At 41.5% G+C, this 26,084-nt stretch overlaps 1 protein-coding gene across 1 annotated transcript; it reads left to right on the top strand.

Annotated features, from left to right (window-relative positions):
• The first annotated feature begins 94 nt into the window (after window positions 1-94).
• PRKRIP1 (PRKR interacting protein 1) lies at window positions 95-25,497 on the top strand. Its single transcript, XM_037814995.1, has 6 exons — window positions 95-259; window positions 1,027-1,105; window positions 2,230-2,330; window positions 7,241-7,326; window positions 8,071-8,138; window positions 23,954-25,497. The coding sequence occupies exons 1-6, from the start codon at window positions 134-136 to the stop codon at window positions 24,055-24,057; spliced, it is 564 nt and encodes a 187-aa protein (XP_037670923.1). The 5' UTR covers window positions 95-133; the 3' UTR covers window positions 24,058-25,497.
• Window positions 25,498-26,084: the final 587 nt, after the last annotated feature.

Genomic DNA, 26,084 nt, shown 5'->3' with positions numbered 1-26,084 from the left:
CCACCCCGCTTGCGAAAGGAGACGGCGCCTACGTGCTTGGCGCCCGGTGCTGTCGTCATAGGCGCGCGATGCTGTCGTCATAGGCGCGCGCCGCCGCCGGCTACCGGGGAAGCCGGGAAGCTGTCAACCGGTCATGGCGAGCTCAGCCGCCTCCTCGGTGCGACCGCCGAGGCCCAGGAAAGAGCCGCAGGCGCTTGTCATCCCCAAGAATGCGGCGGAGGAACAGAAGCTCAAGCTGGAGCGGCTCATGAAGAACCCGGTGAGACGAGGCGCGGGCTCAACGGGCCCTCCGAGGGCCAAACAAACCCCTGCCGTTTGCGGGGCCACAGCTTTTTCGTCCCGGCCCCGGAGTCTCTGGGGGCCCACCGGCCCACCTCCCCCGCCTCAATATCTGGTATCAGTAACTGATTCTTCAGGGCCAATCCTTCGTCCTTAGAAGGAGTAGGCTGCCCCTAGCTTCCTGTATGTTCTGGATGAGGCCACTGTGGAGCGGCTTCTTGTGCTCCCTTTCCAGTTTTAACTTTCTGTGAACAAAGGCGTTAGACTGAAAAGATAGAACCCATGGGTTAGCACAAGGTGTATTTTCTTCCAGACCTCACCGATTGTTAGAGAGATATTGACCGAAACCCCTTAGGCAAGTCATTCACCGTTCCGGGTTTCGGACCCCTCAGTCAGAAAAACAATAGGATGAGGTCTCTTAAACAGCTTTGACAAGAAAGGGTTGACTTTCCTTCTCTGGTAGTGTTAAAGTTAGAAGTTTGTAGCCATAAACGGTGACTTATGTTTCTGAGGTATGCCCTGGAAAGGTTAAGTAACTCTCTCCTGGCAAAGCTGTGAGCTGTAATATGCCCCAGAGTAGACAGAATGAAATAAAGCCAAGACAGAGGGAAGAACATAAAATCAGCTCAGGGCCCAAGGAACCAAACAGCCCTATTCAGTAGCCTAGTTAAAATTCTTTAGTTATAAAAGATGTGCCTTTGTCAGTAAGTTTGTACTTATAGATGCCTTGGTGTTTAAATGTTGCAGGACAAAGCAGTTCCAATTCCAGAAAAAATGAGTGAATGGGCACCTCGACCTCCCCCAGAATTTGTCCGAGATGTTATGGGTAATGTTTTCTGGGTGTGTTGGAGGAGGGGGGTGCGAGGTGGGTAAATATAACTTTCAAAATGTAGATATAAAAACCTTGCAGTTAGTATTTGTTATTAGATCTCTGATAAGAAAAATATATATTCACTAGACCAGTATTTGCCCTTACAGTGAAGGGATGCTGTTGCTCATGGTTCAGGACTAGAAAATTTTCTTCTGCATTATTCTTTTTTTTTTTTTTGACATAAAGGATGTTTATTTTTTTTAATATTCATTTTATTGAGATATATTCACATACCACACAGTCATATAAAACAAATCATACATTCGATTGTTCACAGTACTGTTACATAGTTATACATTCATCACCAAAATCAATCCCCAACACCCTCATTACCACACGCACAAAAATAACCAGAATAATAATTAAAGTGAAAAAGTGTGCTTCAGGTTTTAAAGCAGGGAAGGATAGTGAGGCATTTACCTTGGGCCCCAAATTTAAGGGGCACCAAAAAACTCAGGAAATAGTATTTGAACTGCATTATTCTTAATAATGCACTGCACTGTTTTTTTTTGAAACAGCAAGAGTTTTATTATTTTTGGAATAATATATGTTCTGAAAATTAACATATACTAATCGTAAGATAAACTAATACCAATAAATAGAGGTATATTCCACTTATAACATTATGGTATTACTCTTCAAGCCTCTTTATAATCAAAAGCCACTCATGTTTAAGAAGAAATGTTTTTACAAAAATATGATTGTTCTACACATTACTATTTAGTAATCTACTTTTTTTACTTACTGTATCATAGACATCTTTTCAGATGTGGAATTATCCTGGAGGGAGGGTCACAGGCTCTCTTCTAGGTTTCTGGTCTCTGAACTGCAGTTTGCTCTTCCTCTTAATACTGCATAAGAGTGGAATTTTTAGTGACTTCACGATCAACATTCATGCCACAAATACTTAGTGATGTCTATGCTATGCCAGGAACTGTGCTATTTTCTGGGGTACAATGGGGAAAAAGGCAGGCATGGTCCTTTCTATTAATTCTTTCTTTCTTCAGTCCCTTCTGGTTAAGGATAGCCCGTGTTGGTAACTGGATTTCATCAGGAACTCTGGACTGTCCTTGTTACAGGTTCAAGTGCTGGGGCCGGCAGTGGAGAGTTCCACGTGTACAGGCATCTTCGCCGGAGGGAGTACCAGCGACAGGACTACATGGATGCCATGGCTGAGAAGGTCAGTGAGGGAGAGGGTTGGCTGAACCCTTGGGTTTGGGCAATGTGTACTTACAGCCGTTAGAAAAAAGCATTTGGCGAAGAGTGGATACAGCTGGCCGTGGCTAAAGTCAGTCAGGAAAGCAGACATCCAGCAAAGTTCAGATTATGCCTGGGTCAGACTCTGCAGAGCAGGAGAGGAGTGAGGGGAGGGAGACGCCCATGTGTGTGGAAGGACACAGCAGGGTCCCCACTCCCACCCGGGCCGTTCGCCATGAAATGGATCCCACACACCGCTTTAGTTATTCCTCTGTTCTCTCTCTTTTGACTGAAGTTGTGTAATTTCAGTTAACTGTGTTTTTGGTGTGAATAATAGTGTGTTTCCATGTGTCTTCTGTTTTGAGGATTTGGGTTTTCTAGCTTTGAAGCTGGTATTTTTTCATGACGGCTGACAAATGTAAGTGATTATCTTAAGAGCTTGAGAATTGCTTTAGAATCTGTACTTTAAGAACTGCTAAGCATCCTGTTACTTGGCTGGAAGGGCCAGAAATCTCCCTGGATTCTGTTTTAAAATGCTTATTTGGACATTTATTTCACTTGTTTTATTTTTCCAATTGATTTTTAGAGTTATTTTATCCTCACCAAAAATCTTATTTGATCTTTGGCTAGAATTGAATTGAACCCCTAACTTGAGTGGGAATGGAGGTTACAATGTTTAGTCATCCATCTAGAAACTTTGTTTCTTTTTTTATTTGTTAAATCTTTCTGTATCTCTCAGTAATGATTTGTAGAGATTTTTTGCATCTCTCTCACTACATTTGTTCAAATGTATTTTAAATTTTTAATTGCAGTGGTGTTGGCTGACCCTTTATATTTTATAACTGGCTATTAGTGATAAGCAGAAAAAAATATATAAAAGTGTGTGTGTGTGTGTGTGTGTGTGTGTGTGTGTGTGTGTACACTGGCCTTTGTGTAAGTGCTCCTCAAATATTATTTGGCTGATTCTTTTTGATTTTCCAAATATACATCTGACTTCCCCTTCTAACACTATATATGTTGTTAATCTTAAAACACGCACCAAAAAAGTCTTTTACCTCGGTCTGACCATGATACCTGTTTTGTTGCTCTATTTCATAGAGCAAATTTGTGCCATTTAGAGTGATTCAGATACTTTAAAATTATATTTGGGATGTAAATCTCCCTGGCAACGCAGGGTATGACTCCCGGGGATGAATGTGGACCCGGCATCGTGGAACTGAGAGTATCTTCTTGACCAAAAGGGAGATACAAAATGAGACGAAATAGTTTCAGTGGCTGAGAGATTCCAAATGGAGTCGAGAGGTCACTCTGGTGGACATTCTTATGCACTATATAGATAACACCTCTTAGGCTTTAATATATTGGAATAGCTAGAAGTAAATACCTGAAACTACCAAACTCCAACCCAGCAGTCTGGACTCCTGAAGACAATTATATAATAATGTAGAGTACAAGGGGTGACAGTGTGATTGTGAAGACCTTGTGGATCACACCCCCTTTATCTAGTGTATGGATGAGTGGAGGAATGGGGATAAAAACTAAAGGACAAATGGGGTGGGATGGGGGGATGATTTGGGTGTTCTTTTTTCACTTTTATTTTTTATTCTTGTTCTGGTTCTTTCTGATGTAAGGAAAATGTTCAGAGATAGATTGTGGTGATGAACGCGTAACTATGTTATCATACTGTGGACAGTGGATTGTATATCATGGATGATTGTATGGTGTGTGAATGTATTTCAATAAAACTGAATTTAATAAAAAAAATTATATTTGACTGCCTTTAATGAGAGAAGCAGCTACTTCACCTGATGGTATTTGACTTTCCAATAATTTGGTTTAAAAAAAAAATCAGATTCTCTATAGAATGCTTTCTATATAAAGGAAATAAAATACTTTTAAAAATTAAAACAAACAACATTCATAAAATAGAATACTACTTAGCAATGCTACTTAGCAGTATAAACTACTAATATATGCAGCAACATGGACACTTCTTCAAAACATTATGCTGAGTGAAAGAAGCCTTGCCCAGAAGAGACCATGGTATATGATTCCATTTATATGAAGCTTTAGAATAAACAAAACTGTTCTATGTGAGAAAAAAAAAAACCCACCCAGAACTGTGCTTGTGTCTAGGGATTCGAAACAAGGGTTGATTGGAAAGAGGGATGTGGGAACATTCTGGGGTGATAAAATTGTATACCCACGATTTAGGCATTTCGTTGTATGAAAGTGTTACTTAAACAAGTAAACAATACTGAACTCTAGTTAAGGATATGCATGCTTAAATGTTTAGCAGTGCAGTGTCCTCACGTCTGGAGCTTACTCTGAAATACATCAGAAATAAAATGGATTGATAGCTGGACAGAGGCATAGGAAGATGGATAGAGACATGATAAAGCAAGTGTGGCAAAATCTTATAGTTGAATACAGGTGGTGGGTATATGCAGTGTGTAATTGTTCCATCTTTTCTGTGTTTGAAATTTTTTCAAAATAAAATATTAGGGGAAAAAAAAGTCAAACCAAAGAGACAGCCAAAACACAGAAGAAAACATGTAAGGATTCATTGGAATGGCTGAAATTGAGTTATAAAAAATCCTGATTTTGGGACAGAATGGGATCATCGCCATGATTGTTTTCACCTAGCATTTGCTTTGGTGGGTCTTCTTCAGCTACCACCATCTTATGGTGGTGACATTCTCAGTCCTAGTAGGAAGTTTCGGGCGGCTTGTCACACAGCTCTACCGGGTCACTGTCAGAAATGAACAAAGCTCTCTGTATAGAAACTGTCAGAAGTGCTTTTAATTTTAAACTTCTTTAGGAGAGGAAATAGAGTAGGCTGTTGTCTCATGCATCATAAATTAGTTTGCAGCATTTTACATATTGATTAAAGACCGGGAGAAAGTACAGAAAAATATTTCTTGACATCCATACAAACACAGAAGTTTTTATTTCAGATGGCTAAAGCCAGGCTCTGGGGTTTAAAAAAAAAAAGAGGCCAGAAAATCCTCCCCCTTTTCCACTGACTGATAGGATCCCACTGACAGAGCACAGTTGGTCTTCTGAACAAACCAAGGGCTTTTAGGTTTAAGTGGTGTGCTTTCTAGTTTTCCTCCAATTAAAGCTGATTTCCTTCTTAAGAGGAGAATCTTCTTTTTTATTTCATATTTTCTGCTTTCAGAAAGAGGGCTTATAATTTTTATTTGTGTCAATCTGAGCAGTGCCGGCAAGCAGGGGGCTTGAAGCCACCTTTTCCTCCTTTACTGGGTCTTTCTTTTTTGACCCAGTGACCTCTGTGACTATGGCTGGAGGAAATGAGAGATGACACATCACATCAATAGATGTCTTTAGAGTTCACAAGTGCTTTTCTGTAGCTTATCTCATTTCGTTACTCTTCCTATCAGCTCTAGGAGCCGGAAATTATATTTCCCCCATTTTATCCGTGAGGAAACAGGCTTAGAAAGAGGGAGCTGCTAGGAAGAAATACAGGGGTGTGTTATTTGTTTTTTTAGTAGCATGGGATGGCATTCAGTGGTGTGTGTTATACTGCCTTAGAATCAGTCACCTGATAACTCTAGCTAGAATTAGGACTTGAAAGTTCTACAGTTCTGACCCACTGACCTTTCATTCTAATGAGCTCCAGTCGCTGTCCTGGGCCCTGGCTAAAAAGAGACAATCAGTATTGCCTCTGCCCTCAAAGAGTAAGTAACGTGCTCCCTCTCATACATTCTTTCTCTCTGTTTTTTTAAAATGCAATTTTATTGAGATATATTCACTTAACCTATCATCATCCAAAGTGTACAATCAGTTGTTCACAGTATTATCATAGAGTTGTGCATTCATCACCACAATCAATTCTTGAACACTTTCATTACTCAAAAAAAAAAAAAAGAATAAAAATAAAAGTAAAGAACACCCAAAACATCCCCTACCCTCCACCCCCCCCATTATTCATTACTTTTCGTCCTCATTTTTCTGCTCATCTGTCCATAGATTGTATAAAGGGAGTGTGAGCCACAAAGTTTTCACAATCACACAGTCACACCGTGTAAGCTATATTGTTAAACAGTTCTCTTCAAGAATCAAGGCTACTGGATTACAGTTCAACAGTTTCAGGTATTTCCTTCTAGCTATTCTAGTACACTAAAAACTAAAAAGAGATATCTATATAATGCACAAGAATAACCTCCAGAATGACCACTCAACTCCATTTGAAATCTCTCAGCCACTGAAACTTTGTTTCGTTTCATTTCTCTCCCCACTTTTGGTCCAGAAGGCTTTCTCAATCCCACGATGGCGGGTCCAGGCTCATTCCCTAGAGTCATGTCCCATGTAGAGGAGAGGGCAGTAAGTTTACCGGCCTAGTTGGCTTAGAAAGAGGGGCCACAACTGAGCAACAAAAGAGGTTCTCTGGGGGTGACTCTTAGGCACAATTATAAGTAGGCTTAGCTTCTCCTTTGCAGCAACAAGCTTCATAAGGACAAGCCCCAAGATCAAGGGCTTGGCCTTCTAAATTGGTAGTCCCCAAGGCTTGCGAGAAAATAAGGAATTCCCCAGGTGGTAAGTTTAATATTTCCACATTTTTTCCCCAGTCCCTCAAGGAGGCTTTGCAAATGCTTTTTTATTCTCTGCCCAAATTACTCTGGGATCATACATTCTCTTTTATATTTCATTGTGCAGTGTGGTATCTTAATGAACTGAAGGAGTCACTTGGTCATTAGAGAGCCATACATTGATTTCCTGCCCAGCCTGTGGAGCAACCCCGGGGGTCTAGGTAGTGCCTGTAGCACACCCAGTGTTGTGACTTCTAGAACTCTCATGCCCAGCCCAAGTGAAACCTGCTGCAGTCTACCTAGACCAAAGTGTGTCTAAATGATTTGGGGTTTTTTGTAGCAAAAACTGGATGCAGATTTTCAGAAGAGACTGCAAAGGAATAAAGTTGCTGCCGAGGAGCAGACTGCTAAGCGTCGGAAAAAGCGGTAAGGGCTTCATGGCATCCCTTACATATATTAAAGCTTAAGGGCGGGAAAGGTGAAAGTAGATGGTTGGTGAGTGAGTCCAGTCCTTCTTGCAATCAGCAGTTCATCTGCATCACCTTTAGGGGTTTGGGCTTATGACCTACAGTGGAGCAAGCCAGAATCTGGGGAAAGAACAAGTCACTTATTGCCCCCAGCTTGTTACTGATTCTTCAAAGCTTAGAAGTCAGTACTTTGGTGATCTCATGGATTTTGGTGTCTCCTTCACTTCTCTATTTTAACATCATGTTTAACAAGGTGCTGTGACAATCTTCCCATTTAGCCTCTTCCTTAAATTAAGGTTTGACCTCCCCAAGTGGCTATGTGATCATACAGGTGATTATACAGGCTGTGCATGTTTATGTGTTTGTTTGTTTTTATAAATAGTCCCTCAACATTTAGACAGCTGAACAGGATCCTAATAACATTCCCTAAATATCTTGGAATGAAAAAGCATCTCCAGTATTTTTGATATTGCTTTAATTGCCTCTGTCAGGGCTACCTAGGATTTGACCTTGATTTATAATAAAAACAGCTCGATAGTGTTGATAATGTTGGAGTGTAGAATCATGAGAAACCGTTTCTTTATTTTGTCATTGTAATGTTTGTGTAATTATAAAGATTTTAAAGATGCTATAAATAGGTGTTTATTTTCTAAAATATACAGTAAGATAGTAATGAGTCAATGTACTCACTTTACATTTGCAGTCAGAAGTTAAAAGAGAAGAAATTATTGGCCAAGAAAATGAAACTTGAAGAGAAGAAACAAAAAGAAGGTGAGTGGTGTTCACTGTCCTTTGTTGTGGCCTTTCTGTGTTGTTCACAGTGGCTGAACTGTCAAGAAATGCTGAGTTTTAGAGTTTAGAGGCTGGTTGACTGGCTGCTGAAGGAGTGAGGGCTTAATTGAATCACTAAGGACTCCTTTAGTTTCCTTCAGAAAGCCAGATTGGCTTAAGCTGCAAAGAAAGATATTGGCTCACATCGGTGCAAGACAGACCTCCCTTCAAGCATGGCTAGAGGAGCACAGAAACGTTATTGGCTTTCAGCCTCTCTCTTCACGTGTTCGCAATCAGGCTGGCTCCTCGCTGTGGTTGGGAGATGCCTGCAGCTGCTGCCAGGGGGCACCCTGCCTTGCTCTTGTCCAGGGGGACAGACTGCGGGGACGCCCCAGCATTCCAAGCAAAAGTCTTTTTGGGTCTCTTTGGCTGTGACTGAGTCATCTACCAGGTCAGTTAAGAATGCTTTTGGCTAAAGAAACAGAACTCAGCTAACAGTACTTAAACAAAGAGCAATTCCTTTTTCCCCCGTAATAAGAACTCTGGTGGTGGGTGGCTGCCTGATGTGGTTCAGTAGCTCAACAGTATGAGTGATGGGCTCTTTTTAGATATACAATTCTGCATTCAATGATTTTGTCGAATGCCTTGCTGGCATTAAGATATACCATATTTTCTAGGTTCCTCTCCTTGGGAAATCTAAGAACTCAGAAAAAGAAATTGGAATCAGTTGTTGTGAGTTTGTACTTAAATGAACCTGTGTTGATGCTTGAGAATTGCATATTAACTTTTCAAGAATCAGTTCAGAAATTGAAGGAGATAAGTGGCAACATCACAGAGCTGGAGTTTTTAAATCCCCCTTTTCAGATCCTTCCTTAGACAGTAGGTGTATGGCATCATGGAATTTTCACTGACCTTTGATCTGTCCAAGACTATAAAGAATGTTTCAAAGGTCACACAGCAGTTTAGGTGGATTTTAGGACTTTAGGTGGATTTCATCCAAAGCTTCCAACTTGTTTAAAATCGAGTGCCCTCTCAATGTGTCTCCTCCTGTCTTGAGTTTCCGTGCTCCCAAAAAGATTGATGTGTGTTCCTATGTTATATCATGGAGTCACATTGTGGTAGCACAGTGCTTTTCAAACTGAGGTTTATGATCCTGAAATCAGTTCAGAAGTTGCAGCTGTCATTTTTTGTTGTTGTTGTTAGTGAAATAAAATAGACGAGAAAGTATCAGAGTACATTACATGTGGTAAGAATAAGTACTGTTTTGTGGAATTTTCTATTTCCATATGGCTATGGGCTGCAATCAGATTTGAAAATCACTTGGTGTAGTATGTGGGCTTATACTTGTGACATTAGCAGTGTACACATTAAAAAATTATTACTACCATTTGGTTATTTGTGTTTCATACAAAATGAGCAGAATAGAGAGTACTGTAGGAATAACTGTCATAAAAATGGCTTGTGTGGCTTTTACCATGTCTTCTCAACTTCCCTCATGTTTCATTTTGTGAAAGAGTATGTAGGTTTTCTAGTTGTCCTGTTGAAATGAGGCATTTAATGTGGTAGTACCTAGTTGTGCCACAAGATGGCTTCTGCGCACCTCGGGTTCTTGGTGCACTTGGGGGTAGATCACTTAAGGTGCCCTCTTGGCTTTCTTCTGAAAGGATATGGGGCAGTTGGCTAGGAGTTCTGACACTGGAAAGGAAATGGCCCCATTTTTTTTCTTTCCGGTCAATAACTCAGTGAACAGACCCTGCAGTGTGGGACTCATGTCTTAATTGACACCATTTTATGACATTAAGCCAATTTGGATTATTACAAAGCCCAAAACTCCCAAAATGATATATTCTAACACCAGTGTTACTTGTACTAACATAGAGCTGCTTACCAAAGAAATCCCAGGTGACCTTAAGAAGATTTGTCACTACTTATATCTAAAGCAGGGTTTCTGAACCCTAGCACTATTGACATTCTTTGTTGTGATGGGCATCCTGTTCATTGTTTAACCATAAGATGCCAGAAACACCCTTCTCAGTCAAGACAATCAAAACATCTCCAGACATTGCCAGATGTCCCCTGGGGCGGGGCGGGGGGTGGGGGGGACATATGCAGAATTGCCCCAGGTTGAGAGTCCCTGATCTAGAGGAAAGTGTTGGTGTTGGGAAGGCACTCAATATATGTTGTAGAATTAACTATTAATTTCAGAGCCAAAATTCTTATGCAGGCTTATGCATCTTATGGAAAACTGTATCTTTTGTGTTTTTTGAGAATAAAGGTAATATATGATTATTTTAGAAATTTTTGGAATATACCAAAAAGAATAAAGTCAGAAATAAGATGATCTATAATCGTTACTTAACATTTTTAATGTGATTTAAGATATGTATTACATATACCTTATTTATATAAATACCATATTTATAGTTGCTTTAATTTTACCGTGTAACATTTTATCACAAGTCTTTTCCCATGTCCTCACAATTCCATGTACCAGGATTTTTTTCTAGTCTACCCATTCATCTGGCAAAAAAGAGAGTTAAGTGATGTCTGCTTCATTTGCGGTCAGTGGAATTTTACCCAGTATTTCTATGATCCGTGAATAAAATCTCAGATTCCTAGATTTTAAAATATTGAGTAACTAATAGTATAACAACGGAAGTAAACAATGGCCAGAATTCAAGCAACGTCATCCTAACAGATCACCTTTCCATCTGTCAGTTTTCTTTTAGTCTCTCCATATACATAAGCCGTTCATATGTAATTAACAATCATAATGTGTGAATGTTTTTCCATTTTGCTTATTTTATGTCACATTATAAGCATTTCCATTCCTTCATAGATTTTTTTCAGTGACTGATAATATTCCAGCATTGACATGCCATAATATGCCTCACTCTTCCCCTTTTATTAGACTTTAGAATGAGTTCTGTTTTTCTCTAAAATAGGAGACACTTCTGTCAATATCATGCACTGTCTTCCTTTTTTTTTTCTTATTTCCGTAAGGTAAATTGCCAATAGTGAGAATTATTAGATTACAGAGTTTGAACAGAATTTACGGCTCTCAAAATGTATCACCAGGTACTTTCCAAAGGAGTAGTAACAATTTTTGCTGCCATCAACAATCTGCAGCCATGTACAGTTTTACCACATCGTTGCCAAGCATTAGCTTTTAAAAATTATTCTTCCTCCCTGTGGATCAGAATGATGCATATCAGAGGAAGTGAAGGTTTTACTGGGATTTAGTTAAAGGCTTAAAATTACAGATCCAGATCTTGCCGGACCACAGTAGCAGCCCCCACTCTCTTCCCACCAGCCCCTCAACAGCCACCTGCATACAGCCTCCAGTGCTCTATTTAAAACAGCCATTGGATTGTCATTCATTCTTCTGCTTAAATAACAAGAGCTAACATTTATTGAATGTTTACTGTGTTCCCCCAGTTCTAAGTGTTACGTATATTAACTAATTAGGCAGTACTATCTTCCCTATTTCCAAGACTGTAGGCACCAAGCAGTGAAGGCTGCAGAGCTGCAGAGGGAGTGAGCGGCAGGGCCAGGCTTTGATCCCAGGCAGCGTCTCTGCTGGCTGTGCACTTGCCCATAAGGCTCTCCTGCTTAAAATCTGGCCCAGCAGCACCTGGCATCACTGGCGCTCACTGTCTGGCCCCTTCCGGTCTCTCTCCCAGTTTTGTCCGGCCTCTCTCTTCCATGTAAACCACTCTCACGACCTCTGTCCCTCAGCCTCTCTGCACATGCTCAGGCCTCTGTGCGCTGTTTTCTTTTTCATGCTGCCTGCCTCCTTATCTATCTGGAGGACACCTGTTCATCCTGCACATTTCAGTTGCAGTTTTCTCTTTTTGTAAAGCCTTTCCTAACCTCCCTCCTCACCCCCAATTTAACAGATTAAGCTTTCCCTCCATCTTGCTCCCATGAGGTTTGGCACATAGTTAGAGAACCTGCTAAATCGCATGATGTGCTGCTTATAAGCTCAGTTCCATGAGGGCAAGACAGTGTCTTCTTTTTTATTTTAGAATAGCTTTAGATTTACAGAAAAACTACAAAGATAGTACAGAGAGTTCCCATATACTCCACATCCAGTTTCCCTTATTAAGTTCATATAGCACATTTGCCACAATTAATGAATGAGTATCAATACATTATTATTAACTAAAATCTAAACTTTTTTCAGATTTCCTTACTTTGTATCTGATGCCCTTTCTGTGTTCCAGAATCCCATCTAGGATATCATGTTACGTTTAGTCATCGTGTCTCCTTGGGCTTCTGTTGACTGATGGTTTCTCAGACTCATTCTTTTGATGAGTTTCAAGGGTCGGGTGTTCTGTACAACAAATCCCTCAATTGGGATTAGTCTGATGTTTTTCTGATGATTAGACTGGGGTTAAGGAGTTTTTAGGAGGAAAACCACATAGATAAAGTGCCATGCGTATCACATCATATCAAGGACGTGTACTATCAAAGTGACTTATCACTGTTGATGTTGACCTTGATTAGCTGGCTTGGTGATGTTCCAGTTTCTCCACTGTAAAGTTCATCTTTTCCCCCCTTTCTATCCTGTCCTCCTTGGAAGGAAGTCACTGTGCCCAGACCATACTTAAGGCCTGAGGAGTATTCCCCCTCCCTGAGGGCAGTGTTTATGTAAGTTAGTTGGGATCTTGCACGGGAGATTCATCTGTTCTGCTCCATTTATGTATTTATTCAGTCATTTGTTTATATCAGTTTGGACTCATGGTATTTATTTCATACTTTGGGAAATAATCCAATGCTCCTTTATTTTGTTGTTCAAATTGTTCCAGTGGTGGCTGTTGGAGCTCTTTCAGCTGGTTCTTGTGTCCCTTTGACATGCCCTCATTGTCCTGGGCTTCTTTTGGTTTGTTTGATTTTTGTTTTGGTTTGGTTTTGAGGCCTTCACACCTTCTGGCACTACAAGATAGTTCACACTCATCTTGTGTATTTTCTTTCCCCATCCTAGAACCAGCCATTTCTCCAAGGAGCCCTGGTTCCTTTATAGGGAAATTGTATTAGAAATTAAGAGCTAAGGGCTAAGCGTGCTTGTTGCTACTGGGGTGTTGTTTTTAGGCCCTCTCAGCTGGTAGAGCAAGGAAATACATGTGTGTAACAACCAGGATACATACCCATATCTATAACTGTTTCTGCATGTAACCTTCTCTATATATTAAGCTAAACATGACTTCAGACTGATATGTCCAATTCCAGTGCATTACCACATGGATCGTTCTAGCCTTCTCCCCTTGTTTGTCTGTAACCTCCCATTCTGATAGTGAGTAACCTCGTTTCACTATCCACCATCCATTTATTTAACTGTTCAGTTGCAGAGTACATGTGTAGTGGTTTCAAAATTAACTTTGTTACCCTGTGGGAAATGACTTGATGACCTAGAATACAGTGCTTAAGTACAGTTCCTTTGCCTTTAGTCTTCTCGTTTCCAGAGTTACCTAGGTCAGCACCTTTTCCCCCACCCTTTCACTGTGGTTATGTCATGCATTTGTAACATAGTGAGATTTATTTGTCACCTTCTGCATTCCATCCTGTGATGCCCTGACCTCCTAAATGTTTTTTTTTAATTTGCATATATTACAGTTCATTCTTTATATTATAAAGTTCTGTGGGTTTTGACAAATGCATACTGTCATGTATCCACCGTTGCAGTATAGTTTCACTGCCCTGCAAAAATCCCCTATGCTCCATCTATTCAAACCGCACACAACACATGGCACACACCCCAACTTCTGGCAACCGCTTATCTGTTTACTGTCTCTCTAGCTTTGTGTTTTCCAGAATATCATATACAAATAGAATCATATAGTACATAGCCTTTTCAGACTGGCTTTTTTTTTTTTACTTAACAATATGCATTTAAGGTTCCTCCTTGTCTTTGTATGACTTGATAGCTTATTCCTTTTTATTGTTAAATAGTATTCTATCATGTGAATATAATACAGTTTGTTTATTCACTCACCTATTGAAGGACATTTTGGTTACTTTTAATTTTTGGCAGTTATGAATAAACTGCTATACACATTCGTATGCTGGTTTTTTTATGGCCATAAGTTTTCATATCAGTTGGGTATATACCTAGGAGCATGATTGCTGCCTTGTATGACAAGATTTTGTTTACCTTTGTAAGAAACTGCCAAATGTCTTCCAAAGTGGCTGTGCCATTTTGCATTCCCATCCGTAATGTACAAGCATTTCTGTGGCCACTGTTGCCCCACATCCTTGCCAGCAATTGTTGTCAGTGTTTTGGATTTTAGCCATTCTCACAGGTGTGTAACAGTATCTCATTGTTTTAATTTGTGACAGTATCTTTTTTACTCTTGTATCTGCAACATTAAGCATAGTAGCTGACAAGAAGTAAGCACTTAGTAAATGTTGAAAGAATGAATAGGTAAATTAATTTTGTTGAATTACCAAATGACTTGAATGTACATGGGTCATATGGCAGATTTCTAGGTTTCTCCTCTATCAGAGGCTCTGATAGGCTCTGACCCTTCCCAAATCCTCACACACACACACACACACACACACACACACACACATCCATTATGTTTGCTAGTGAGGTAATGTATTTTCAGCCACCAGGAATGCTTTGAGCCCTCCTCTGTTAATCAGAATCTCAAGCATCCAAAACACGATTCCACATATTTAACTATTTCTTTAAGATCAGAATTAAAGACCAGTTCCAGTGTGTTTGTCCTCCCAGATTCAGAGCTAGAGTATCCTTTGTGGTTCTTAGGGAGGCTTGAGATGGACAGGATATGACTTTAAGTTCTAGAGCAAATCAAGTTGTGGAACAGAGCCCTCCAGCTGATACGTGGGGAATGGGCCACAAGTGGCAGAGACCCACTTCCCTTTGGCCCTCAGGGTGGATGCTGGGTGACCACGGCCTCGGAGCATTTGCCTCTGTCTCTGGGCAGCCCTGTCCCTGTCCTGGTGTGCCGTGATGGGGGAAGGCTTGGGGAGCACTGCCTGAGGGTCTAGGTAGCTCAGAGCTAGTTTTCTGACCCATCTTCAGCTTTTTACTTGATCTCTCCATGGCCCTGCATCTTGTATGCACACCTCATTCCTGGCTCCATCTCATTTTCCTTTTGCCTCAGTTTCCTAATGCATTTCTGAAGGCAAGGAAGGGTGATGGTTAAGGGCAGAGGCCTAAAATGAGCGCTTGTCTGGATTTGAATCCTGGCTCCCTGTCTTAACTGATTAGTAAACCTTGAGCATTAAATTAGTCAACCTCTCTGAGCTTTATTTTTCCCATCTATAAAATGGATATGTAAGTAAGCTGTTGTTAGAATTAAACAAGATCATACATGTAAAGCTTAGCACAGTATCTGGCCCTTAGGTATTCAAAAAATACTAGCTATTAAAATAGTGTGTCGCCATTTGTACTTTTGAAACTTCTCGTTCCAGTTGGCATGAGGCTGTGTAACAGAAGAACAGATATCCAAAACTAATTAAATTAGATCTTAGAGAGGATATCAACCCACTGCCACACATGCTCTTGAATGCCCCATCCTGGGATGTGAAAGGGAATTTCAGGCTATGCTGTGCCTGAGGCATCTCTTTGTCTGACCCTGTGATGACAGCAGTAGCAAAGCTTTGGTGCACGTATGCGTGCTAGGGTTATGGGGGTGTACCTGCACATTTGCAGAGAGGAGGCCCATGGGGGACCCAGGGGAGCTGCCTGGTGGGAGTTGGTGAGGCACCTGTGCCTGCAGGTGTCTGCCTGGAGTGACTGAGCTGGAGGACTGGCTGTGCCTCTCTGGTCCCTGGCTGGCCTCTTCCCACTCTCACCCACTCCCCTGCTCCCAAAAGGAGGGGGGAGGAGGAGGAGGGATTGGGAACAAGTTGTCTTTGTACTCTGTGCTTTGGGCCAGCTCAGCTGTACTGTGGGTACTGGCAGTCATGAAAGGGGAAAAGTTGGAAATTCAGAGCTGCACGTGGAGTGTTAGGAGGGAGGGTTTCTGGGTCGGTGTTTGGGAAGAGCCAGGAAGCTGGCATATTTGTTGTTTGCAGAGCCCTCTGCTATACAATTATTTTGTTTTTGTTTGTCTTTTTTTTTTTTTTAACTTTTATTGTAGAAACATATATGCAACTCAGAATTTCCCATTTTAACCACTGGCAAGTGGTATTAATTTCATTCACAATATTGTGCTGCCATCACCAATACCCATTACCCAAACTTTCTTATTGCCTCAAACAGAAACTGTACCCATTAAGCAAGAATTCTCCCTTTCCCTCACCCTCTGTCCCCTGGTAATGTACTATCTGTCTGTATGAATTGGTTTATTCCAGGTATTCATATAACTGAGATCATACAATATTTGTCCTTTTGTGTCTGGCTTATTTCACTCAATATGATGTCAAGGTTCATCCGTCTTGTAGCATGTACCAGCACTTCACTTTATTTACAGCTGAAAAAGATTCCTTTCCTGGATGGACCACATTTTGTTCAACCATTCATCTGTTGATGGACACTTGGGTTGCTTCTACCTTTTGGCTGTTAATAATGCTGCGATGAACATTAGTATGAAAATATCTGTCAAAGTCCCTGCTTTCAATTCTTTTGGGTGCTACCTAGGAACGGAATTGCTGGGTCTTTGGTAATTCTATGTTTAACTTTCTGAGGAACTGCCAAAAAGTTTCCCACAGTGGCTGTACCATTTTACATTCCCACCAGCAATGTACTAGGGTTTCCATTTTTCCACATCCTCGCCAACACTTGTTATTTTCAACAGCATGCAGTGGCTGTGAAATGGTGTCTCATAGTTTCAATTCTCAATTCTCTGGTGGCAAGGATGTTGAGCATCTTTTCATATACTTATTGGCCATTTGAATATCATCTTTGAAGAAATAACTATTCAAATCTTTGGCCTATTTTTTAATGTGGTTGTTTGTTTTTTTGTTGTAGTTGAGTTGTAGGAGTTCTGTCTACAATCTGGGTATTAAATCCTTATCAGATATATGGTTTCCAAATATTTTCTCCCATGTGTAGGTTGTCTGTTCACTTTCTTGATAATGTCCTTTGATGCACAAAAGTTTGTAATTTTAAGGAAGTTCCATTTATCTATTTAGCTATTTTTTTCTTTTGTTGCTTATGCTTTTGGTATAGAATCTAAAAATCCATCGCCTGCTACAATGAATTAAATTAATTTTTAAAAAAGTTAAAAATAGAGTTACCATATAACCCTGCAATTCTACTCCTAGAGAAACGAAACCATGTGTCCACACAAAAGCTTATACATGAATGTTCTTAGCAGTATTATTCATAATAGTCAAAAAGAGGAAACATCCCAAATATCCATCAACTCATGAGCAGATAAACAAAATGTAGTATAGCCATACAATGGAAAAATATTCAACCATAAAAAGGAATGAAATTCTCCTCCCACCGCCACCCCACCTCCCTGCAACCCCGGGTGCTAGATCACTTTTCATCCATCTCTGCAGAGCATGCTCAGGGGAATCAGGAAACCTGGCTTCAAATTCCAGCTCCACCACTTAGCAGTTGTGCAATCCTGAGCACCTTATTTAAGTTTTGATCTCCTCCCTGACAAATAGGGCTAATATCTCCCTGTCTCTTGGGCTGTGTTGAAAATAAATAAGGTAAAGTATGTGAAGCACTTTGCACAGGAAGAGCTCAGCGAGTGATCACTAGCAGTAGTGGCAGTAGTGGCGTGCCCGAATTCCAGTGTCTCTCTAGGATGGTCTCACTCATTTCTATGCATATGTGAGTGCACATCTGCAAATGCATGCAGGTGTAATTCCTAGCTCATATCTGTATGTGATATTTGTATAGTTCAGATCTGCATCTGCTTGTGAACCTGTATGTTATATAGGCTTAATATGTACTTCTTTTTTAAAATACATTTTTAATTGTGAAATTTAACACATAAACATGACAGTGATAACTTTCAAAGTATGATTTAACAAGTAGTTAGAGAGCAAATTTCAAGGAATGTTATGGGTTACAGTTCCACAAGTTCAGTTATTTCCTTATTGTGAAATATAAGGAAGGAATGAAATTACTTCAGGATATTTGTTTTTCCCATTGCTTTTGCTTTATTTTGTTTAGAAATGTTTTTTTAATTTGATAAATAAAGTAATTTTAAAATTAAAAAACAAACAAAAACAAATAGTTATGTAGGTAATTTCAAAGAATGTTATGAGTTACAGTTCCACAGTTTCAGGTCTTTCCTTATTGTGAAATATAAAATATATACAGAAAGGTGATGACTTTCAAAGTACAATTTAACAAGTAGCTGTAGAGCAAATTTCAAAATATGTTATGGGTTACAGTTTGACTATTGCAGTTATTTCCTTCTAGCTATTATAATACCCTAGCATTTAAAAAAATATTTATATAAAGATTCAGTACTTGTAGTCCTTTGTTAAATCCTATGTTGTCTGTTGCTACCCCTTCCTCTCATTTAATCACTTTCTTGATCTTCAGGGGTGTCTAGGCAGTGACCACCCTAACTTGTTCATATTGAAAAGGGGTGTTGACATTAATGGAAAGGGGCTGCATCTGCTTGTTGTTCTTAAAGAGGCTGTTGCCTCTGGGTTTTAGGCCTTTTGTGGCAGAAGAACACTCTGGTGGATTTAAGTTTTTGAGAGATAAACTTAGTGCATGAAACTTTTATAGAGTTTCAGATAGGGACCTAGGTATTTCAGGAATACTGCTGGTTAGGACTTGGCATTACTGTGGTCATTTGGGATAGCTGGCTGGAGCTTGCATAAGAGTAACTTCCAGAATAGCCTCTCAACTCTATTTCAAATCTCTCAGCTACTGTAATAATAGGTACTTCTGTATTAAAAATTAAAAAAATAGAATATTGAAAAGACAGGGGAAAAAATAAGGAATGATGTACAGATAGATGCTGCAGTGTGGGTGAACCTTGAAAACATTGTGGTAACTGAAAGAAGCCAGGCACAAAAGGCCACCAATTGTATGATTCTGTTGATATGAAATGTCCAGAACAGGCAAATCCATGGAGACAGAAAGTAGGTGGGTGGTTGTCAGGAGGGGGAAAGGGGGTTCATGAGAGGTACAGGGTTTCTCTCTGGGGTGATGGAAATGTTTTGGAATTAGATGGTGGCCATGGCTGTATGACATTGTGAATATACTAAAACCACAAGATTGTACACTTTAATATGGTTATGATGGTGACTTTTATGTCATGTGAATTTCATCTCAATAGAGAAGTTGCTTTTATAACCCCTTGGGTGAGAGCACAGAGGAAGTTCAATGAATACATTGACTTCATTTGAGAAGGTTTGCTCAGTGAACGAGGGTGAAGAGGCTCCTGGAGCCAGCACCCAGGGCTGGCCAGTTTGGATGTGTATTTCCTTCCCCCAGCGAGCCATGGGGAAGGGAAACACCACAAAGCAACTCCAAGAAATGGAGACCAGAATGAAACAAATGAACCTAACTGTAGGTCGGTCAGTGGCATAATTAAGCACAGGAATTTGACTGTACAATCTTAGGGGAACGTGTCCTAAAGATAAAAGAACTACAAAGAAATTGTTCCAGTTTTCTAATGCTGCTGTTATACAAAATACCAGAAATGGATTAGCTTTTATAAAGGGGATTTATTAGGTTACAATTGACAGTTCTAAGGCCATGAAAGTGTCCAAACTAAGGCGTCAACAAGAGGATACCTTCCCGAAGAATGGCTGATGGCGTCTGGAACACCTCTGTCCTCTGGGAAGGCACGTAGCTGGCATCTGCTGGTCCTTTGTTCCCAGGTTGTGTTTCAAAATGGCTTTTTCCAAAATGTCTCTGGGCTTTTGTTTTAGCTCCTCTCTCAGCTCCTATGTGTCCTTGATTCTTTCTCCCAGGACGTTTCTCTCTAAGCGTCAGACAGTCGTCTCTTCGCTTCTCCGGAGCAAACTCTGGGCTTCATCTCTTAGCTTAGCATCTCCAAACATCCTTCTGTCCGCAACTCCAAGCATCTCTAAGTGTCAGCAAACATCTGAGCTGTGTTGGCTCTTAGCTTCTCTCTTAAATATTCCAGTGAACTAATCAAGACCCACCCTGAATGGGTAGGGCCACACCTCCATGGAAATAATCTAAAGTATCGCCCAAAGTTGGGTGAGTCACATCTCCATGGAAACACTCAATCAAAAGTTTCCACTCTAATCAAAAGGCTAATAAATCTGCCCCCACAAGATTGCATTAAAGAACATGGCTTTAATAATTCCAAACAGACAGAGAAATCTTAATCTGCCCTTAGTAATCATGTAGTTAGTCATATTAGGGGTATGGCTGTTTTAATCGTTTTATATATAAGCTTATAAAATGAGAAAGCAAATAAATGATTGTGTTAATACCAAGGTGAAGGGAAAAGTTACAAATAGTTAATCAAATAAATTAAGTAAAAACCTTATGACTTTAAATTTAAATTAGAAACATTGGTATGAGCTCATAATTTATTTTCCACTTTCTAAAAATACTTTTTTTCTAGCTCTGTCCATTAAAAAGATCCAGGAACAATGACAACAACCCAGTTGCAATAATGTCCCTTGTGGCAAAGGTGTCCCACTAGAAGGAACCAGGACTCTCTGGGGAAATGGCTGATTCCAATTGTGGGGCAAGATGACAACAGTTATTCACATTTTAAAGATAAGAAAGTAAGGCTCAGAAAGAAAGATGACTTGCCCAGAGTCAAATTAACCTGTAAATGGCAGATCCAGGATCTAAACCCAGGTTGCTTTACTTCCAAAGCTGTGCAACCTCCCTTCCTTTGCAACAGGATGGAAGGGGGTGAAAATTTCAAACATTTGGAGGGGAAAGAGGAGGCAGCAGGTGCAGCCTTCGTGACTGATGGCCTCTTTTCCTTGTGAATTTGGATCTGAGGCTTTTACAGACCAGGGGCAGGCACTACTGTTCACACCAGGAGTGCCAGGGAGCTGGGAAGTCTGTCAGTCCTGGTCCAAGATTATCTGGGCAAGCCAGTAAGGTGGAATTGTCCTCAGAGAAAGAAACTCAGCAGGGAGAATTGTCAGGTCTCCCCGTGGCCCCTCTCGCTCTGCGGCAGCCTCAGGGGACCAGGGTCAAATCCAGAGAGTGTGAGCTGACTCAAGCTGTGTATGAGTTATCAAGGGGTGGAGGCTTCCAAATAAAGCTCAAGTAAACTCGGCTGCCAACCAGAGCCCGGGAAGGGGAGGTGACATGCAAGCCTGCCCCCATCTCACCCTGCCCTGATCACACCTGAATTTTGTTCTCTGCACAGTTCTGCCCTGCCCCTGGAGAGAGGCCTGGATGATGTGGCCTGAGGCCAAAGGAGGGGCCAAAGAGGCAAGGATGTGCAGTGGTGAGGCAAACTGCAGGGGGGAAGCAGGGTCCATTGCATAAAGAATTTTAAGCCAAGGAGTGAGGTTGCCTACCTTACCTACTGAGGTTTCCATTCCTTGTAGCACACATTACGTAACTCCCACCAATCCCACCCAATGAAGAAGTTAGAAAAACGGGATGAAATATAAAACACATCTGCTTGAAGGCACTGGAGTGTTAACAGGGTAGGGAAGAATCACGAGGTCAAGATCTTGGACAAGATGGAACAACAGAGGGGTGAGCCCAGCATGTGGAGTCACTTTTTCCTGGAGCTGTCTGCCCATGTTGGTAGAGGCAAGTGAATGTCTGAGAGGATGAACAGCCTTTTGACGGCTTGTAGGACTAGGGAACAGTCACTGGAATGCAGATCCCTATTAAAGTATCTATGCTTTGAAGTGAAAACTGCCTGAAGCTGCATCCTTGAGAGTCAAAGTGAACCATAAATGGACCAGCCCTCACATGGACTGAAGCCCAGCTTCTAATCATCTTAATTCCTGAAAGTGCATTAAGGTAATCCTGAATTGTTAGAGCCCCCTGGATTGTTATAGCAGTGTAAATCCTGGCAGAAACAAACGTATGTCCTCCCTGGAGATTGTTAACGTAATCCTAAGGACTCAATAAAAAAATAACCCAGCACACTGGGAGACAAAATATCATGGAGAAAAGCCAGCAGAAACAACAAACAATACAGAGCATCCAGAAATTGGAGTTATCAGCATAAACTTTAAAACAACTATGCTTACTATATTAGAGAAGAAAAAAGGCAAGAGAGAGAATTGGAAGCTATTAATTTATAAAATGACACAGATTTGCAAATAACCAAACAAATTTTAGAACTAAAATATATACTAATCTAAACTAAGAACTCAATTAATAGGTTTCATAACAAATTAGATACAGATGAAGAGAGTATTGCTCAACTGGAAAATATATCAAGAAAAAAATACACAGAATGAAACATGGAGAAACCAAAGGATGGAAAATGCAAAAATTAAGATACATTATATGGAAGATATGAGATATGCATGCTGTACTAGGAGCCTGGGCTCTAGTCCCCACTGCTCCCTGTGCCATGTGACTGAGGATGGAGATGGTGGCCACTGCGTGGAGGGTGAAATTCACTGATTCTTACTTCAGTTTACCAGCCTCTTCCTCCAGCTCTTCCCTGGATGCCACACAGTGTTCCATTAAACTCCAGGGTTTCAAAATGGTTGATTCATACAGTTCTGCCAGTTCAGTAGTTGTTGTGGCAGAGGGACTGATTCCTGGAACTTCTCACTCTGCCATCTTTCCATAGTATTCTACCACACAGGTTTTGAAAATCTGTTTGCAGACCGCAGTGAGAATGTGAGCCTTGAGCAGGAGTGTTGTCAGCCTGGCAGTACATGTTAGGGCATGGCCTGTGTGACTTGCCCTACTAGGTTGGCAGGTGTAGGTAACGGGGGCTGTATTAAAAGCAGTGAGCCCTAAACCTGCTCATAATTGTGCCTAAGAGTCTCCCCCTGAGTACATCTTCGTTGCTCAGATGTGGCCCTTTCTCTCTAGCTAATTCAACTCAGCAGGTGAACTCACTGCCCTTCCCGCTACATGGGACCTGACTCCCAGAGGTGTAAATCTCCCTGGCAACACAGGATATGACTCCCGGGGATGAATCTGGACCTGGCGTCGTGGGATTGAGAACATCTTCTTGACCAAAAGGGGATGCAAAATGAAACGAAATAAAGTTTCAGTGGCTGAGAGATTTTAAATGGAGTCGAGACGTCACTTTGGTGGACATTCTTATGCACTATATAGATAACCGTTTTTAGGATTTAACGTATTGGAATAGCTAGAAGTAAATACCTGAAACTATCAGACTCCAACCCAGTAGCCTTGACGCTTGAAGACGATTGTATAACAATGTGGCTTACAAGGGGTGACAGCATGATTGTGAAAAGTTTGTGGATCGCACTCCCTTTATCCAGTGTATGGATGGATGAGTAGAAAAATGGGGACAAAAACTAAATGAAAAATCAGGTGGGATGGGGGGATGATTTGGGTATTCTTTTTTTACTTTTATTTTTTATTCTTATTCTTTCTGGTGTAAGGAAAATGTTCAAAAATAGATTAGGGTGATGAATGCACAACTATATGATGTACTGTGAACAGCTGATTGTACACCATGGATGATTGTATGGTATGTGAATATATCTCAGTAAAACTGAATTTAATTTAAAAAAAAAAAAAAAAAAACAGGGAGCCCTGAGTCCTGGGCCTTTTTATGAGGGTGAGGTTCATGTGTCAGAGGGCCATTTATAGATCAGTTCTCTGGCCAACTGATGGCATGTGAGGGCTGCCTCTGGCAACTACTTCCTGATTTCCCTCTGCTCTCCTCCTTTTTGAAAGTGCCACTTTAGTCTCTTGAGTGAATTTATATGTTTATAATCCACATTTCCTACGATTCCAGGATCCAGTCAGTCCCAGGAGCAACGGAAGAGTAGCTCTGAGGAGGCATCTGGAACAGAGGAGGAGGATGAGGAGGACGAGCCCAGCTTCGTCATGAGGCGATGACAATGTTTGGATGTTTGCTGTGGCAGCTGCTAGAGCCTGGCTTGTTCTGTGTCCAGGGACGGTCAGCATGACCCGCAGGGAAGAAGGCTCTGTCTCAGCTCCGCTTTCCTCCCCGGGACTCGCAGACAGAAACCCGACCTGGGCTGCATACAGCCCAGCCTCTCAGCAGGACTCTGGGCCTGGTGGACAGAGGACCTTCTCCTGGGACACTTGAGAGTGCTGCCCCACAGTGTTCATTCTCGTTCCCGCTAAAAGGGGAAAGAGTGTTTAACTTTCTGCCGTTGATGCCTGTTTTCACATATTTGAACAGTGATGAGTTTCGGGCTGTTTTCTGTGAAAGGAACTTTTATTTAGTAAAGAATAGAAAATCTTTAGGTTTTGTTTGGACATGTAAAACATTAATTACCAAAGCTGTAGGGAGTGGAATGACACAGTAGAGCTGGGTCTCCAGATTTCCAGTTAAATGGACGTATTCTCAGACTCGCTGAAAGAAATGGACTTGGCTCTTGCACTGACCCACATTTTAGCACCGTCATTTCCTTCAGCTGAGGAGAGCACAGACTGCACTGCAAAATATCTGTTCCTGCCCAGCTCCCAAGATGCGAGTGGGTGTGTGTGAAAGGAGATGGCAGCAGGCAGAGGCATAACCAGGTGGGCTGAGCCAGAAGGGGACTTGACGTGTGAAAAGCGTGTTTGGAAAAGAGTTGGAGACTAGAAAATAAGCAGGTAGGGAATCCAGGCCAGACTGAACCAGAGTAGAGAGGTTGGGACAGCCTGGTCTCCTGGGGAGAGGTGGGGACAAGTTGGTAGAAAACGGCTCTTCCTGAAATCAAAGAAGATGTAAGCAGGAAAAGGATCACAGACACTTGACTAGGGCAGGGGGGTGGAGCCGTCTGGGATTGAAGCCCTTCCAGACCCTCATGCTTCAGGGCACGGTCAGAAGGGAGTGCCCCCAAGGAGGAGGCTCTTGTGGGAGAGGCCAGCATGGCCCCTGCGTGTCCCTGGGAGAACACAGCCCCAGACCGGCCCCCACACAATTGGCCCCAAATGGAACAGGTGCTTCCAGAGTGCCAGGTGCCAGGGTGCCTGGGAGGGTCCCAGGGTCAGCCTTTGACCTCGACACTTCCAGGCCAGCGTGGGGGAAAGTCGTTTTCTAATCAGAGACTTTGCTCACTTTTTAGACTATTTATGTCCAACTCCAAGTTCCTAAGTATATTCTGTGCTTTTTATGGAGTTTGATAGAATTAAGGAAATGATGGTTTCGAGGGAAGGGAAACCGTGAGACATCTTACTTTTCTCTCTTGTACAGTAAGATTCCCACACACACAACTTCAGGGACCACTTCTGTCCATGCAGTGATTCAGGTCACAGGATTTTTCTTTCCCAGGAAGCTGAAATGGAGAGTCAGCCCTAATAAATAGGCACACACCATTTTGAAAACCTGTGTTTTCACTTTTGTCACAGACCTGCTGGTAGATTTCGTGTTTTGTTTTTCTCCAATCTTTGAACTGTTGGTTTCCTTATCTCCCCTCCAAAATGTGTCACAACTCCTCTTTTGACTTTGCAGCCTGGATCTCATGGGCCTTCTCTGCATCACTGGAGGCTGTTGGGGGTGCGTGGGTTTGCATCCTGATGTCGCCTCTGATGAGCCGGGGGACCCTGGCTAGGTCACTTCCTGCTGCTGCCCCGTTCACCTGGCTGAGAGCCGAGAGAGAGACGCGGTTGACAGATGTGTATTGAGAGGATGAGCAAGTGACTGAGCAGATGTCAGATGCCAGGCTGGGTGCTTATGCTACCCCTTTACTAGATTTTGGAAAGAATATATGGGTAAGAAATGATCATTTTTTTTGAGGTCATCAATAGCTTGGGTTAACCAACTCTCAGCCTTTCTTCAAGGTATGTTTTGCTTGGGAAGAGAGGAGCAAACAGTTGGATGTTGTCAGTGAGGAGGGAGTGGGTGGGACAGAGCCACACTGAGGGGGGTCATGAAGTAAAGGCCTTGCTGATTGTCCAGCCGGGGGGTGGGA

This window comes from Choloepus didactylus, chromosome 21 (assembly GCF_015220235.1).
Source record: "Choloepus didactylus isolate mChoDid1 chromosome 21, mChoDid1.pri, whole genome shotgun sequence".
NCBI classification, from domain to species: domain Eukaryota; kingdom Metazoa; phylum Chordata; class Mammalia; order Pilosa; family Megalonychidae; genus Choloepus; species Choloepus didactylus.
Note: the sequence above shows the minus strand (reverse complement) of the source record. Positions and strands in the feature narration are given on the sequence as shown.

Excerpts from the sequence above, each read along its gene's own strand:
- PRKRIP1 (XM_037814995.1), top strand. The coding sequence starts at position 134 with ATGGCGAGCTCAGCCGCCTCCTCGGTGCGACCGCCGAGGCCCAGGAAA. Across the intron at positions 7,327-8,070 it reads GCTAAGCGTCGGAAAAAGCG|TCAGAAGTTAAAAGAGAAGA; the intron begins GTAAGGGCTTCA and ends TTACATTTGCAG. Across the intron at positions 8,139-23,953 it reads AGAGAAGAAACAAAAAGAAG|GATCCAGTCAGTCCCAGGAG; the intron begins GTGAGTGGTGTT and ends CTACGATTCCAG.